Raw genomic sequence first — 16,705 nt, forward strand, 5'->3', positions numbered from 1 at the left:
TCTCTCTCTCTCTCTCTCTCTCTCTCTCTCTCTCTGTGACGCCAGAAGGACTTGTTGAGGCGGCAGGTCACGTGGGCCGCAGGTCACGTGAGCCGCTCCTCCCGCCGTTCCCTGTCGAGCGCGTGGCCCTCTCGCTCGCTCGCTCGCTCGCCTCCATCTGCTCGAGGCAGCCTCGGAGAAGCGCGCAGGGCCGTTTGGGAGGAGGCGAGGGGGAGCCTGGAGAGCCCCGAGACCAGGCAGGAGCCAGCCGGGAGGGGAGCCGAAGCCGAGGAGAGAGGAAGGGGCTGGACTTGCCGGAGAGACTGACGAGGGGTCGCTCTCCGCCTTGGCGCGCAAATCGTGAGGCGACCAAGGGAGGAATCCCGCCCGCCTTCTCCCCTTGGTGGCGGGCGTCGTGAGGGGGAAGGGGCAGCCTCTGACTGGAGCGGCGGCCGCCGGCCTGGACGTGCGCTGAGGCTCGGCTTGCGCGCCTCCCCGCCCCAGAGCAGCGCTATGGCTGGGCCTGGGCTTGGCCGAGGGCGCTGGCAGGAGCAGCAGCGGGAGCTCTTAGCCATGGCCACTGGCGGAGGCGGCTCCAGGAGATACTCCTCGGACTCCTCCTCGGCAGTCAACGCGGCCATCCTCCCCAGGACCATGGAGGTCCCCTGCGCCCGCGGGCAGCGCATGTGGCGGGCCTTCCTGGCCTCGTCCATGGTCCCCTTTTTCTTCTCCTGCTCTGGAGGACCCTCAAGTACCTGGGGACCGTCTGCTGCCACTGTGGGGGCAAGGAGAAGGTAAGAGTTTCTCTTCTTGCCCGGGTTCTCCCGCTTGAGGGCCGCTTCACACGTCGGGCGCAGCGCGCCCACTCGCGTGTCTAGCAGGTGCCTTCCTCTGGGAGCTGCGAATGGCCGAGGAGTGGGGGGAAGGCGAGGGTTGGACACCTGCAGAACTTCCCGTTCATGGTTGGCAACTCATTTCAGGGAAACTCACAAATAAACTGTGTGTTCAGATTGCAGCCGTGTATCTGGAGCCTTTGCATGTTGACAGGGAAATGGGTCCCAGTGAGTTCTTGAGGGCATCTGCTTAGGAAAGCAAGTGCTTTTGAATGTCACATGCAGCTCAGTCCTTGGGAACTGCAGTCATAGTCCCAAGTAAACTGCAAGGGATAAGGAGATTCATCTTCTTTCCTTCGCTTCTTTTGGTCCTTTCTAGTTTACTGTTACCTTTCTCCAGGTTTTCCCCATGCCCCTTTGTTTACTATTTCTCTTCATTTTCCCCTTCCATTTTTCCTTTCTTCTTCTACCGATATTGTTTTCCACATACTGAAATTTAGCGTTAATAGAATTCAGGGTAACGTCAAAGGTTTATTGCTATTTTAGCACTGATGACAGTAATTTAATCCTCCTGCCTTCTAACCATCATCAGTTCAGCAAGAGTTGTTTGTTGTGTGTATGCTGCCCCAGGTTGACTCCTGCTGCTTTGGTACTAGGAGAGCGGAGGGCCCTTCGTTATTGTTGCTGTGGCATGAAAAGTTAAAGACATCCTCAAAAGGCAATAACCTCAGATTTTGGATAAAACTGTGTTGGACCAACAGTTCAGTAGTGGCCATGGGTGAGCTGAGGTTCAAAGGTTGAGACTTCTTTTGTCTGAAGTGGACAGGGAGTCTTCAGAACAGTGGTGGTGATTCCTCTTTTCCTTGTTGAGTAGCTTCAGCTACTCCTCCCCACCTCACACAAACAGGCTGAGAAGGAGATGCACCTTGGCAGTAATAAACTTGCTACCCAATTTGCTCTATTATTGCTGCCAGGTCTCTCTTGCACTCCGATGGGTTTGCCTTTCTAACAGCAAGTACTGTCGATTTTGCTATGTCCAAATCACATTTTGTTTGGTTCCGCCATAGGTGGTAACAAAGCAATGGAAAAACCAGCTAACTAAAGAGATGAGGTGGCCCCAAAAGTGCAAATGGTAACTCAAAATATGTATAATCCAATTCAAGAGTTTTATAATCCAATTCAAGAGCATTCTTCTACACTTGATACTACACTTGATCTTAGCCAAAAGGCCGAGAAGCGGCATTCTTCAAAGACTCTTTCACTTCTTCATCCCATAACAGATGAAAGAGGTTGGTACCTGCTTTCCTGTTCCTGACTCATTCCTTTCTCCCCTTTTTTGGTATTATCCCATTTAGGAGCAGCTGGCATGGTGTGCAAATGACCTGTCACATATTAATTTAATTGATTCTGTTCTAGGGACTCAAGACAACTTGCAGCAGTTCTCCCCACCCCACCCCATAAATTTGTAATAGTTCTGTCCCAAACAGGCTTGCGATCTAAGGAAATCAAATAGTTGGGGAATGAAAGAGGTCAGATAAATAAAAATCACATAAACATAAAAAAACCAAGAGCTGCAAAACCAATTAGTCCAGAACCAATCCAAAGGACAACCACCTGTTGGTGGGCTCCGTGTACCTCTGATACAGTGTTAAGACCAGTGCTAATAGCTGTAGGTGCTGTTACAGAATTAATAATACTGTGGGTGGGCAGGTTGCCTGGAGGTGACAGTTTCAAATGACTAGATCCGTATTTCTCAGACTTGGGGTGCCACTGGTCCAGCCAGCTAGGGATGATGGGAGTTTTAGTCCAACAACAGTTGAAGACCCAATTTGAGGAAACACTGGGCTAGGTGTTAGGAGACCCAAGACTCGTGTCTGAGTAGGGCTGGGATGCCCATCGAGTAAAAGAACCATGTCCCTTGTGAACCAGTTTTAATGGCGCTGAGTTCACATGATATGTGGATTTCAGCTAGGTCAAGGTCACTCTAGAAATAATAAATGGGTTTGTGTTGTTCAGTCACTGTATTGCAGAGAACAATCTGAATTAACTAGAGTGAGAGAATATCCCAGGTCCTTGTGTCTAGGATTGCAGCCTAAGCTTTGTTTTGTTCATTTGCTGGATTCCAGGAATGAAGGATCCGCTGTGAATGTATTCACCCATACTGGTACAGAACACAGGGTGAAGTTTTCTGCTGAAAATGGGTCTTTGTCACAGATTGAGGCGCAGTGTCACCAAAGCTACAGCAAAACGTTCAGAGAGAGAGAAATCAGTGCATTTATTTGATGAGGAGTCACAGCAGGAACCTGATCCACAGTGTGTGCATGGTCTCCATCCACCTGCACAACCTGCAGAACAGACCTCCACTCAGTTAAGTAGAAAGGCTGGTTCAGAAACCAGACCTTCAGGTGAGCTGCCCTCCTTTTTATATTTTAAGTGCTACTTGTTTTACATGCCCATTTGTCATGCCTCTTTTTAAAAAACAACAACAACAGCTAAAACCTTTTAAAAACTGAGATTAGCTTGTTTTCATTATATTCTATAGAACAGGGGTGGGGGCCTTGGATCTGCCCAACAAATTGGATCCCTCGGTCCCCAGCCTGCCATTGGCCAGCTTTGACAAGAATGCAGGGCCACCCCCTGTCAATCACACAATGTCCTAAAGTTCCCCTACATGAAGCTAGGATCGCCCCCCCCTCAGCCACACACCCCAGTTACCCTACATGAAGCTAGGATTCCCTCCCCCTCAGCCACACAGCCCAGTCTTCCCTGCATGAAGGGAAGACACTCCAGCAAGTGAAGAGCATCTTTCTCTTCACTTTGAGTTGAAAGTGTGTGTGATTCTGAACTTTCCCCATAGGTACAATAATGCACTCCATTCTTTCAATTGGTGCTTTCTCTAGGGTTATCGGTGGTTAATATTAGATATTTGGCATATGCGCTTGCTTTAGAAGATTTCCCTCTGACCACAATCCCCTTTATTTTTTCTTCTTGCCTTAACAACAGAAGTCAGCTTTCAAGAGGCCTCTGACTCCTAAGATGGGCTTAGGAGCGTTGAGATATTCGTCTCAGCCCTCCAAAATGGAAGCCATTTCCATCCCTCCCAAGAGAAGTGATTCTATTAACACAAACAGCAAGGTCCACCTCGGAATCCACCACCACGGCCTTCAATCATAAGATTTGGTAAGTGGCATTTTGGATTGAACAGTGCAGGCCATTTCTTTCCTTCTGTCGTCTGTGCAATTTAAGAAGAAAATATTCTGCTTTCTCTCCAGCTGTTGCTGCAAGCCTTTGATTCAGACTCTGTTCTCTGTCTTTGGCCACTCAGAGACAGCCTTTCAAAGGCCCAGGAATAATCCTCATTTCAACTTCCAGGAATGCTGCTGCTCTGCTGTCATGCAGATTTCTAGAATTCTCCCAAGTTCATGTACCAGCCTCCTATGAGACACAGGAGTGAATCATTGGGTTTGTGCAGCCCTTGTAAGGACTGTGTCGGGCCCCATGCACTGCCCATGTTGTATTACACACCCAGTGCACATGATTCCTTGTCTCAGTGAGTTTACATCTTTGTTTAGAACTGCCAAAGATAGATCAGAGCAATGTCTCTTAGTATTGTGCTTGTGGGAGTAAATATTGTGCTTGACGAGGAAATCATTCAGGAGAAGGATAGCAGGGAGGGGACAGTGGTGCCGCACGCCTTACCCATATACCGCTTTTGGGTTTTTAAAAAAAGATGTCCTTGTGATTGATACAACTACCAGGGGATGCAGTTTGATTTTTCTCTGTAATAATAACGCGTGTTCCAGAGGACCACTCTATATTGCTTACAGCAGAAATCTTGCAGATCTCTTGTGAAATTCAGGGCCTAAAGGAGTCACCCCCCCCCCTTTCTTATTAAGCCTGACTGTTTTTCCTTTTGTATTTTAAAGCAGGTTCTTCCATCACCATAACATATCAAAAGGAAGGTGTCAAAATACCCTGGACACCCAAATTGCCCAAGACTGGCTCCAATAGGGGTAATATATATATTTATATTATTTCTTTCTTGGGAATTACTGCATGAATGGAGAGTTCTGCGTTCTAGGTAGTAGATTTTTGTCAATGTTTAGAACAGGGCACCCTCCCACCTTTGGTGGGCCCCCGGGGTCACATTTGGAAATCGTAAGAAACTGTCATGGGCACCACAACATAGCCCTTTTGCAGAAAAACAACCCACAGTAATGGGATGAGAAAAGCCTCCTCCCCAAAGCACCAGGTAAAACACCCATGCATACCCCCTTAATAAATGCAACATAGGCACAAAGAAAGGCGACCCCTAAATTAAAAACAAACCAGACCCGGATTTATTTCTTTTTTAATTGAGAGGGTTAGGAAGAGGGTCTGAGGTGGGAGCGCTATTACACTCCCTCCTTTCGCAGCATCAGTTCCTGTTGCCAAAGAGGCAGGCCATTTTTTGAACTGATAAGTGACAACAGGTGAGAAACCAAACAAAGCCCAACTGACATGCCTGGTTCTCTGCAGGTTGTTGTTAGGATAAGGGAGGGTGTCCTACATATGACCACCTTGAGCTCTTAGGAGAAAGGGTGGAACATCATCATCACCAAAAAGGGGGGTATTAATCCCCCTTCCTTTTTGTTGCTTCAGTGTGTTTTGATTTCTTGGCGCTAGTGCAAATTCAGCCGCCACCCCGCCCCCAGTAAATAATCATGCTGATTGATTAGTGTGTGTGATCCTTCTTTTCACAGGGATTGTCCAGGGAGGCCCTCTTTTGATCATTTGCACTCAGATCATGACAACAGTTGATCAAGAACAAAACAAGGTCCTGTGGATTCCTTTTTCATAAGACTGATGCTGCAAGCAACCTGTTCAGATTCCCCTACCCCAGTCTTTATTTTGTCACATTTAGGTAGTCTATGTAATTGGAAGCTTACATTGCTCAAGCTTTGTTCTTTTGGTGTGTATTAGCCATAGGGATTTTTATTTAATTAGAATTGCAGTCTCTGTTATAGGGATCTGACAACCTCTAGTGTGGTCCTGTAACTTGTTAGTTTTCCCACTGTCGATAAATGTAGTGTGTGTCTGTTTTGTTTATTTGTTTTTTGTTACAATATGTATCTTCTGACTGTACCAAATTCCATTCTGTGTTTCTTTTTGCACTTCTGACTCCATTTCCCAACCATGTGTTTATCTTTTTCCTTCGTAAAAAAATTGCATGTCATGTTTTATAGGTACTGTAACTTTATTGTTCAAGTATCATTTAAGTAGGACTATATTTGTGATGACTGTTCCTAACATTTCATTATGTACATAGGTTCTTTCTTCTGTTTTTTCCCCTTCCATTTTTTTTTAGTATTTGCTTTCTCTTTGCATTAATTAAAAAAGGGGGGGGGGGGATTCTTCTTCCCGGAGATACAGTGGTACTTCTGGATGCGAATGGGATCCGTTCCGGAGCCCCTTTCGCAACCTGAAGCGAACGCAACCCACATCTGTGCATGCACAGGTCGCGATTCTCTGCGCATGCCGTCATTTTGAGCGTCTGCGCATGTGCAAGCGGCAAAACCCAGAAGTAACGTGTTCCGTTACTTCTGGGTCGCTGCGGAGCATAACCTGAAAACGCTCAACCTGAAGCATATTTAACCTGAGGTATGACTGTACTGGCTTAGGATCTCAGTGTTTGGCCTAGGGAAGGGGTTACTTCCACACCTAAACAACAAGAGTTTATCAGCTTATAGATGAAAACTATGGTCAGAAAACCACTTGATTGGAATACAGTCATACCTCGGTTAAATATGCTTCAGGTTGAGTGTTTTCAGGTTACTCTTCGAGCGACCCAGAAGTAACAGAGCGCGTTACTTCTGGGTTTCGCCGCTCGTGCATGTGCAGACGCTCAAAATGACGTCATGCGCAGAAGTGGCAACCCGCGTACGTGCAGATGCGGGTGGCGTTCTACTCAGGATGCAAATGGGGCTCTGGAACGGATCCCGTTCGCATTCAGGAGTACCACTGTACCACCTTCTCTCTTGTACCATCTGGGATATGATACTGCCCTTGAATCTCTGAGGCAAAGGCTCTGGGGGATATCACATAGTGATCTCCGATCTCAATCTCATGTTATCTGTGGCCTGATAGCAGTAGGAATTCATTACTGGTATGATTTTCAGATATTTGCATATCTTAGAAATCTGTCTGTACCAACTTATCGGCGTCTTTTTACCAAAGCCAGATTAAATATATTTCCATCAGAAGTGCTAAATGGCTGACTGAGAGGCATCCCTTATCAGAATAGGCTTTGTGTAAGCTTTCAGGACGTCGATTGTATGAGGCATATCCTACTGCATTGCGGACAATATGAACAAGCTAGGGATCTATTGATTAAACCCCTACTGGCAAATTGGCCCGGTAAATCTGAAGCCTACTATACTAAGTATCTCCTGGACAACAAGTGTAATGATAACACAGTGGCTGTGGCAAAGTTTCTTTCGGTAGTCATACGTATCAAAGATCATCATACTCAAGACTAAATAAATATCGTCTCGGTCTTCCTCTCCCAGGGGGTTGTCTGTATGAATCTGTATTTTATTCTGAATCTATGTTACGGGTCTTTGGACCGCAATAAAGATTTATTATTAATAATAATATTTGCGATGACTGTTCCTAACATTTCTTTATGTACAAAGGTTTTCTTTCTTCTGTTTTTTCCCCTTCTTTTTTTTTTTTTTTTTGTATTTGCTTTCTATTTGCATTAATTTAAAAAAAGGGATTCTACTTGCACAGTTGTTCAAAGCCAAAATTTGGTTGGAAATTTAAACCTGTTTTGCAGATACTAGTTTATAGATCAAAATACAAGAGAGAAAGAGAAAGAGACGAAGAAATGTAGAAAGGCTATTGATAAATTCTTAGTTAAAATAAGATGAGGGACAACATATGTTTTTTTTTAAAGAGGGAGGCCAGAGTTGGACTTCAGCAGTGTGATTGAAACAGACTGGTACTGTTGCAACATGGATTTTCTTAAACTAAAAAAGTCACTTTGTATGAAAAGAAAAAAAAGTTGTTAAATAAAGGTCAATTTCTATAACTTGACTTGTATGGGAGTGTTGCATAATTACCTTTCTGACTCCATTGTTCAGTTTACTACTATCAACCAGGTTACAGAATTTAAACAAATTCACAAACATTTTCAAGTGGATAGCCGTGTTGATCTGTCATAGTCATAATAAATAACAAGATGAAAAATGAAAAAATATATTTTAATAATTCCAGTGGCACCTTAAAGATCAACTAAATCTAAGCTTTTGTATGTAATACACACTGCATCAGATGCTCTGAAGCAGAGGTGGCTTCAACCTTATAACTGTTGATGACTGTTATGGCAGTTGGTTCCATAGGGAAGGGCAAGGGATTTTTAAAGGGATAGATGACCAAAATTAGCTATACTGTAGTATGTATAATGGGACATGAATCCAATATCTCTATTCAGACCAGGTCTCTCCATAGTTTTTAGTTTGGTAATGAGTTGCAATGCAGCAAATTCTCTTTCAAGTGTATTTCTAAAATTCTTTTGCAATAAGAATTTACGATCTTATAAAGAATGTCCTGGGAGATTGAAGTGTTCTCCTATTGGTTTCTCTGTTTTATGATTCCTGATGTCAAATTTATACCCATTTATCCTTTGGCGTAAAGTTTGTCCAATATAGAGAGCTGAAGGGCACTGTTGGCATTTGATAGCATATACAATGTTGGATGCGGGTGGCGCTGTGGATTAAACCACAGAGCCTAGGACTTGCCGATAAGAAGGTCAGCGGTCGAATTCCCGTGACGGGGTGAGCTCCCGTTGCTCGGTCCCTGCTCCTGCCAACCTAGCAGTTTGAAAACACGTCAAAGTGCAAGTAGATAAATCGGTACCGCTCCGGCGGGAAGGTAAATGGCGTTTCCATGTGCTGCTCTGGTTCGCCGGAAGCGGCTTAGTCATGCTGGCCACATGACCTGGAAGCTGTACGCCAGCTCCCTCGGCCAATAAAGCAAGATGAGCGCCGCAAACCCAGAGTTGGTCACGACTGGACCTAATGGTCAGGGGTCCCTTTACCTTTATAATGTTGGAAGATGAACAATTAAATAGGCCTGAGATGGTATGATTGATGTTATTGGGGCCAATAATGATCTTGTCCGGGTGTATGTGACAGCAAAGTTGGCATCTAGATTTATTGCAGGCTCTTGTGCCAGTGTCCATGTTAAATCTGGTTGTTGTTCCTGTTGCCAAAGAAGCAGGCCACTTTTTTGAACTGATAAGTGACAACAGGCGAGAAACCAAACAAAGCCCAACTGACATGTCTGGTTCTCTGCAGGTGGTTGTGAGGATAAGGGAGGGTGTCCTACATATGACCACCTTGAGCTCTTAGGAGAAAGGGTGGAACATCATCCCCACCAATAAGGGGGGGTATTAATCCCCCTTCCTTTTAGCTGCTTCAGTGTTTTTCGATTTCTTGGTGCTAGTGCAAATTCACACACACACCCCCCCGGCAAACAATCATGCTGATTGATTGGTGTGTGTGATCCTTCTTTTCACAGGGATTGTCCAGGGAGGCCCTCTTTCAATCATTTGCACTCAGATCATGACAACAGTTGATCAAGAACATATGCAGTGAAGTGACTGAAACTCTGCCACAGATTCGTACATTTGCTTGTGGTGGGTTTTGTTTGGTCCACCCTTAGCTGCCTGTATGGTTGGTACAATTTGGAGTCGTTGCGGACAACATCTGTGGGGCACCTGTGGAAGGCGGTAGGCCTTTCGCTGGCAGAATTCTTCTACATTTGTTCCTATACAAATGAATGAATGCAGAATTTCTTTTTCATAAGACTGTGATGCTGCAAAGAGAGAAACCCTTTAGGATACGTTTACAAAAACCTCTCCCCCCCCCCCATCCCAAGTATTTGGTGGTTCATGTTTACTTGAATTTTTTTAAAACAAGCAACCTGTTCAGCTTCCCCTTCCCCAGTCACCCCCTGCTTATTTCTCCTCTGCTTCTGATACGAAGAAAACCAAACAAAAGTGTCGAGTTCCTACTCAGCTGAGTGAGCATGACTTTTTCATGAAGTGTGGTTCTGTCCTTCCATAACAGCTGTTCTACCTTCAAGAACAATCAGTTGCGTGGATTGTGAATGGGTTTTCTTATAGGTACCCATTTGGGGAGTGAATCCAGGGGGGAGAAGCACTCTTCCGATATATGGGTGAGGCCACTGTTTGTATCTCATAAACTCCCTTGTCTGTTCAAAAAAGTTATTGGCTTCTTTTATGCATGGGTTAATATTTAAATGTCATGGTGTATCTGATCAAACTGTGCTCATTGTGTATTCAGAATAATAATTTTGGGTTGCTGGGCCTACATTAAGCAGTAAATCATAAGGTTTAATAGCTGTGCCTAGAGACTGCTTTATTTTATCACATTTAGGTAGTCTATGTAATTGGAAGCTTACATTGCTCAAGCTTTGTTCTTTTGGTGTGTAATAGCCATAGGGATTTTTATTTAATTAGAATTGCAGTCTCTGTTATAGGGATCTGACAACCTCTAGTGTGGTCCTGTAACTTGTTAGTTTTCCCACTGTCGATAAATGTAGTCATAATAAATAAGATGAAAGATGAAAAAATCTTTTTAGATTATTCCAGTGGCACTTTAAAGATCAACTAAATATAAGCTTTCAAGGTATGAGCTTTTGTGTGTAATACACACTTCGTCAGATGCTCTGAAGCAGAGGTGGCTTCAGCCTTATAACTGTTGATGACCGTTATGGCAGTTGGTTCCACAGGGAAGGGCAAGGGATTTTTAAAGGCATAGATGACCAAAATTAGCTTTAGTAGGTATAATTGTATGATGTGTGTCTGTTTCGTTTTGTTTTTTTAATTTTTGTTACAATATATATTCTGAACTAAAAAATGTCACGATATGAAAACAAAAAAGTTAAAGAAACTGAGTATTGTGTTAAAATAAAATTTATATAACTTGACTTGTATGGAAGTGTTGCATAAATCCCTCTCTGACTCCGTTGTTCAGTTTACTACTATCAGCCAGGTTACAGAATTAAAACAAATTCACAGACATTTGTAATGGTTATTTTACAGTTAGATTCCAAATTGCAATTACCCGTGAAGCATAATGACTCCAAAAGAAAATTCAGAGCAAAGCTTGCTTCAGTTTTGATACCATTGAATTTAAAAGATGCTACCTTGACATACCACTCTTTGTTTCCTTCCCATTTAACAAAATCCTACATTTTGAGTATCAGTGGTAAACATCTGCCTGATGGAAATTGGGCTTGGAAGATGGTCCTTTTTCTTTCCAGTGTAAGAGGCATTAGGCAAAAGGTAAAAATTATGTGACCTCAACCCTGCAGATTTGGAGTCCTAAACCATGACCTTCCAAAGCCCAGTTTGGAAATGGGAGTGCTTTATAAGCTTTTCTCAAGCTAATGTGTGTAAGGCTGAAAAATAAAACAATTCCCCCAAGTTAAGAGAAGTCTTAAAATGGCAAAGCCACGGGGTGGGGTGGGGGATACAAATTTTGGACCATGCAAAGGCTTCATTGGACCTGATTTCAGATGTCTTGGGAGAGAAAGAATGTCTTATGAATGTACGTCTTATGAAGTAAGCTAGCATTCCTTCAGCTACTGATATATTTGAATAGCTGTCTCCATCCTCTCCCTCATTAATAATCTGCATGATTTTGGTTTGGTGAGCTCACTGAAGGATGGCCATAAACTCTACATAACGGCTAAGTGAAATATTTTCTGCTGTTATATGGGGCATGTGGTTACCCCAAGGAATGAGGTGGTTTTTGTAATTCTACATTTTGACATGACAATGACAACCATGGTGGACACTGGAGTGACTTGCATAATTGTTTAGCTAAAAGTGATGTAGCTGGAGGCTGATAGATTAGATGGATTAATTCATTTCTCCTCTACAGCTTGGGGAACATAAAGATCAAAATAGTTGATTATCTGTAACTTTAGCTATTTAGGTGGGTGATTTATGCCAGGGGTAGGCAACCTAAGGCATGTGGGCCGCATGTAGCCCAATCACCTTCTCAGTCCGGCCCACGGACGGTCCAGGAATCAGCATGTTTTTACATGAGTAGAATGTGTCCTTTTATTTAAAATGCATCTCTGAGTTTTTTGTGGGGGCTGCCTGGCGTTTTTACATGAGTAGAATGTGTGCTTTTATTTAAAATGCAACTCTGGTTTTATTTGTGGGGCATAAGAATTCATTCATCCCCCCCCCCCCCCATATAGTCTGGCCCACTACAGGGTCTGAGGGACGCTGGACCGGCCCAGGGCTGGAAAAGGTTGCAGAACCCCGATTTATGCCATTACCGTACTTATCCTGGCCAGGGTCCCAAGTTCTGCTCCTACGTGATGGAACAGAGAGGGAAAAGGTTTAGCTCCACCCCTCCATTCAATGCAAGAAAGGCTATTGCACATTTACAAGACCAAAGGAACTGGCACTGCTAGTCTTCATCTCGTCTTAGAAGGCGCTGCCTGCGAAGGTACAAAGAGTCCTGCCTTACACTGTGAGCCTTCCATTCTTACTTCCTGGCCAGGACCACCAAAACCCACTTGCGGGGACATCCCCACTTTCAGCCACCGGGAGGCAGGCTTCGCAAAATCCAAGCATATTCCTATCCTTGTTACTGCAATGCTTTCGTTCATTTTCCCAGACCCCACGGCCTCCTTCCCTGCCCTCAGCCAAAGATTGCTTTCAGATCTGAGCAGTGATAAAGAACAACGCAAACCATCCCAGCCAAACGCTGGGTTTCAAGAGAAGCCTTTAATCGGCGGGGATCGTGTCCCTCTCGGGGGTGCTCGCTATGTCTCCTTACTGCTCCGATGCAGCACGAAGGAAAACAGATAGAGAGAATGGCATGCAAAAGAGGCGAGCCGGGCGGGAGTGAAGGGAGGCCGATCTCTGCTCCTTCTTGCCGCCTTTCCTTCTTGCCATTTGGGGTCCTTCCTCCCCGGCCCGACCATTAGGCGTGCAAGTCCCTGAAATCCGCTGAGAAAAAGAGAGCGGCTGGGAAAACATCGCTGGATTGGGACTCCAAGCGTATAAGCGAGCGAGAGAAGACGGACAGCCAGCGCGTCACGCCATTCAGCAAGTGCCAGGATCGCGCCGCCTCTTTCCCTTCGCCTTCTCTCTCTGTGACGCCAGAAGGACTTGTTGAGGCGGCAGGTCACGTGGGCCGCAGGTCACGTGAGCCGCTCCTCCCGCCGTTCCCTGTCGAGCGCGTGGCCCTCTCGCTCGCTCGCTCGCTCGCCTCCATCTGCTCGAGGCAGCCTCGGAGAAGCGCGCAGGGCCGTTTGGGAGGAGGCGAGGGGGAGCCTGGAGAGCCCCGAGACCAGGCAGGAGCCAGCCGGGAGGGGAGCCGAAGCCGAGGAGAGAGGAAGGGGCTGGACTTGCCGGAGAGACTGACGAGGGGTCGCTCTCCGCCTTGGCGCGCAAATCGTGAGGCGACCAAGGGAGGAATCCCGCCCGCCTTCTCCCCTTGGTGGCGGGCGTCGTGAGGGGGAAGGGGCAGCCTCTGACTGGAGCGGCGGCCGCCGGCCTGGACGTGCGCTGAGGCTCGGCTTGCGCGCCTCCCCGCCCCAGAGCAGCGCTATGGCTGGGCCTGGGCTTGGCCGAGGGCGCTGGCAGGAGCAGCAGCGGGAGCTCTTAGCCATGGCCAATGGCGGAGGCGGCTCCAGGAGATACTCCTCGGACTCCTCCTCGGCAGTCAACGCGGCCATCCTCCCCAGGACCATGGAGGTCCCCTGCGCCCGCGGGCAGCGCATGTGGCGGGCCTTCCTGGCCTCGTCCATGGTCCCCTTTTTCTTCTCCTGCTCTGGAGGACCCTCAAGTACCTGGGGACCGTCTGCTGCCACTGTGGGGGCAAGGAGAAGGTAAGAGTTTCTCTTCTTGCCCGGGTTCTCCCGCTTGAGGGCCGCTTCACACGTCGGGCGCAGCGCGCCCACTCGCGTGTCTAGCAGGTGCCTTCCTCTGGGAGCTGCGAATGGCCGAGGAGTGGGGGGAAGGCGAGGGTTGACACCTGCAGAATGTCCCGTTCATGGTTGGCAACTCATTTCAGGGAAACTTACAAATAAACTGTGTGTTCAGATTGCAGCCGTGTATCTGGAGCCTTTGCGTGTTGACAGGGAAATGGGTCCCAGTGAGTTTTTGAGGGCATCTGCTTAGGAGAGCAAGTGCTTTTGAATGTCACCTGCATCTCAGTCCTTGGGAACTGCAGCCTTAGTCCCAAGTAAACTGCAAGGGATAGGGAGATTCATCTTCTTTTCTTTCCTTCTTTTGGTCCTTTCTCATTTTCTGTTGGGAACGCGGGTGGCGCTGTGGGCTAAACCACAGAGCCTAGGACTTGCCGATCAGAAGGTCGGCGGTTCGAATCCCCGCGATGGGGTGAGCTCCTGTTGCTCGGTCCCTGCTCCTGCCAACCTAGCAGTTCGAAAGCACGTCAAAGTGCAAGTAGATAAATAGGTACCACTCTGGCAGGAAGGTAAATGATGTTTCCATGCTCTGCTCTGGTTCGCCAGAAGCAGCTTAGTCATGCTGGCCACATGGCCCGGAGGCTGTACGCCGGCTCCCTCGGCCAATAAAGCGAGATGAGTGTCGCAACCCCAGAGTCGGCCACGACTGGACCTAATGGTCAGGGGTCCCTTTACCTTTACTAATCTACTGTTACCTTTCTCCATGTTTTCCCCATGCCCCATTGTTTACTATTTCTCTTCATTTTCCCCTTCCATTTTTCCTTTCTTCTTCTACCGATATTGTTTTCCACATACTAAGATTTAGCGTTAATAGAATTCAGGGTAACGTCAAAGGTTTATTGCTATTTTAGCACTGATGACAGTAATTTAATCCTCCTGCCTTCCAACCATCATCAGTTCAGCAAGAGTTGTTTGTTATGTGTTTGCTGCCCCAGGTTGACTCCTGCTTCTTTGGTACTAGGAGAGCAGAGGGCCTTCGTTATTGTTGCTGCAGCATGAAAAGTTAAAAACATCCTCAAAAGGCAATAACCTCAGATTTTGGATGAAATTGTGTTGGACCAGCAGTTCAGTGGTGGTCATGGGTGAGCTGAGGTTCAAAGGTTGAGACTTCTTTTGTCTGAAGTGGACAGGGAGTCTTCAGAACACAAAGTGTTGCCTCTTCACTGCCAACTTCTTTCTCACCCCCCTTCCACTCCCCCTTTGCTTAATACATAGCCTGATGAAGAGTTCTGGAGAACTCAAAACCTTGATAGTTATTTTGTGAGGCTTGGGTAGGTCCTAATAAATATATTTCCCCACTGTGGATTTGAGATTCTTGTCAAAGCAAACAGTGAAGCCAACAGCCATTTCCTGCTCAGTGTGATTACTCGAAACGATGTGTACTGTAGCTTAGAGCTGCCTTGTTAGGATTTCCCCTTCCAGTTTTACGTATAGGTACCCAGAAGGTAGAATATGCTTAAAATGCCATTGTGTTTTGAAGGCTAGGAAACAGAGTAAAATGAGATCCCTTCACATTCAGTTATCAGCTCTCCCTGGTTCCCCCAAAATATGGCATAACATGGCTCTGCAAACGTGGAATCTTTTATTAATTTTAATTTGAAAGTAGTAATGAAGTAGGGATGTGAGTGTATCTCTGTGTGATGACAGAAATAACACGGCTATGCCAAGAATTATGAAAGCAACTTTGAGAAAGTTAGGTGCATCTAAACCCCATCAAAGTAGGTGGGAGCTCAAGTATGTTTTATGAATTGCATCTTGTGTAATTACTTCCTAATTTCTGTGTTGTTGTTTTTGAAGGGGAGGGTGTTCGGTCAGAGTTTCCTAAAAGAGCCTGTGATCTTCTAGCAGATGAATTGCCATCATTTCAAACAAGTTTTTCTCTGCAAAGGATGCTATCATAAGCTATGGCTGTGGGTTAAACCACAGAGCCTAGGACTTGCCGATCAGAAGGCCGGCGGTTCGAATCCCCACAACAGGGTGAGCTCCCGTTGCTCGGTCCCAGCTCCTGCCAACCTAGCAGTTCGAAAGCACGTCAAAGTGCAAGTAGATAAATAGGTATCACTCCGGCGGGAAGGTAAATGGTGTTTCCGTGCGCTGCTCTGGTTCGCCAGAAGCGGCTTAGTCATCCTGGCCACATGACCCGGAAGTTGTATGCAGGCTCCCTCGGCCAATAAAGCGAGATGAGTGCTGCAACCCCAGAGTCGGCCACGACTGGACCTAATGGTCAGGGGTCCCTTTATCTTTACCTTAATCTGAAGCTTTAAAATGCAGTTTGACTTGCTAAGTAAATAACAGCAATAGCCTTTTCCCGCTGAAAAGATGCTCTTTTTGTGGAGGGGAAATGGAAATGTGAGCTTTTGGGAAGAAAGATTTGTTGGAGCTGTAACATTCGTCTCTATTTACATGATGACAAATGTATATTTTTGAAGAGAACTGGCTCCTCAGAAAGAAAAGCCAAATAGTTAATACGTCTGAAGGAGTTTTCTCTCTTTCTGTCTCTGTGTGTATGTGTGTGTGTGTATATATATATATATATATGCAGGTTTTGGTGTCCTCGGGTGTCTTCCCGTGTAAAAGTTGGGGTGTCTAGGCGACGTTTCGACGAGGTCTCACTCGTCATCTTCGAGGTCTCACTCGTCATCTTCATTGAAGATGACGAGTGAGACCTCGTCGAAACGTCGCCTAGACACCCCAACTTTTACACGGGAAGACACCCGAGGACACCAAAACCTGCATTCCTGTACCCGTGAAAATCTACGAAAGCATATATATATATATATATATATGCAGGTTTTGGTGTCCTCGGGTGTCTTCCCGTGTAAAAGATGGGGTGTCTAGGCGACGTTTCGACGAGGTCTCACTCGTCATCT

General features: G+C 46.1%; 2 protein-coding genes, 1 long non-coding RNA gene and 1 pseudogene across 10 annotated transcripts in view; 3 read left to right on the forward strand and 1 right to left on the reverse strand.

Moving 5' to 3' along the window:
• DLG5 (discs large MAGUK scaffold protein 5) overlaps positions 1-16,705 on the forward strand; it is a 155,728-nt gene that overhangs the window by 104,180 nt on the left and 34,843 nt on the right. Inside the window, exon 33 of one of the 2 annotated variants that reach the window (XM_077930623.1) lies at positions 9,375-9,486. The exons of the other annotated variant lie outside the window; for it this stretch is intronic. Within the exon in view, the coding sequence (XP_077786749.1) occupies positions 9,375-9,451 (77 nt within the window). The 3' untranslated portion in view covers positions 9,452-9,486. Of the gene's footprint in view, positions 1-9,374; positions 9,487-16,705 lie in introns of those variants that run through there. 2 annotated transcript variants of the gene reach the window in all.
• On the forward strand, positions 560-7,889 carry LOC114597065 (uncharacterized). 4 transcript variants are annotated; one of them, XR_013393301.1, is made up of 5 exons: positions 560-773; positions 1,443-2,101; positions 2,939-3,992; positions 4,739-4,825; positions 5,555-7,889. It is a non-coding gene; the product is annotated as an uncharacterized LOC114597065 (long non-coding RNA). The 4 variants fall into 4 exon arrangements; XR_013393302.1 differs by having other exon boundaries at positions 1,880-2,101; XR_013393303.1 differs by lacking the exon at positions 560-773 and having other exon boundaries at positions 780-2,101; positions 2,939-3,217; positions 3,816-3,992.
• Positions 1,913-2,053, reverse strand: LOC144328210 (U2 spliceosomal RNA; annotated as a pseudogene).
• The window catches only part of LOC114597063 (disks large homolog 5-like), a 28,749-nt gene continuing 24,834 nt past the window's right edge, over positions 12,791-16,705 (forward strand). Inside the window, exon 1 of one of the 4 annotated variants that reach the window (XM_077930629.1) lies at positions 12,791-13,736. In XM_077930629.1, coding sequence (XP_077786755.1) covers positions 13,523-13,736 — 214 coding nt within the window. In that variant the 5' untranslated portion in view covers positions 12,791-13,522. The remainder of the gene's footprint in view (positions 13,737-16,705) is intronic. The other 3 variants (XM_077930632.1, XM_077930633.1, XM_077930630.1) reach the window with 3 other exon arrangements.

Source organism: Podarcis muralis, chromosome 6 (assembly GCF_964188315.1).
Source record: "Podarcis muralis chromosome 6, rPodMur119.hap1.1, whole genome shotgun sequence".
Taxonomy (NCBI): Eukaryota; Metazoa; Chordata; class Lepidosauria; order Squamata; family Lacertidae; genus Podarcis; species Podarcis muralis.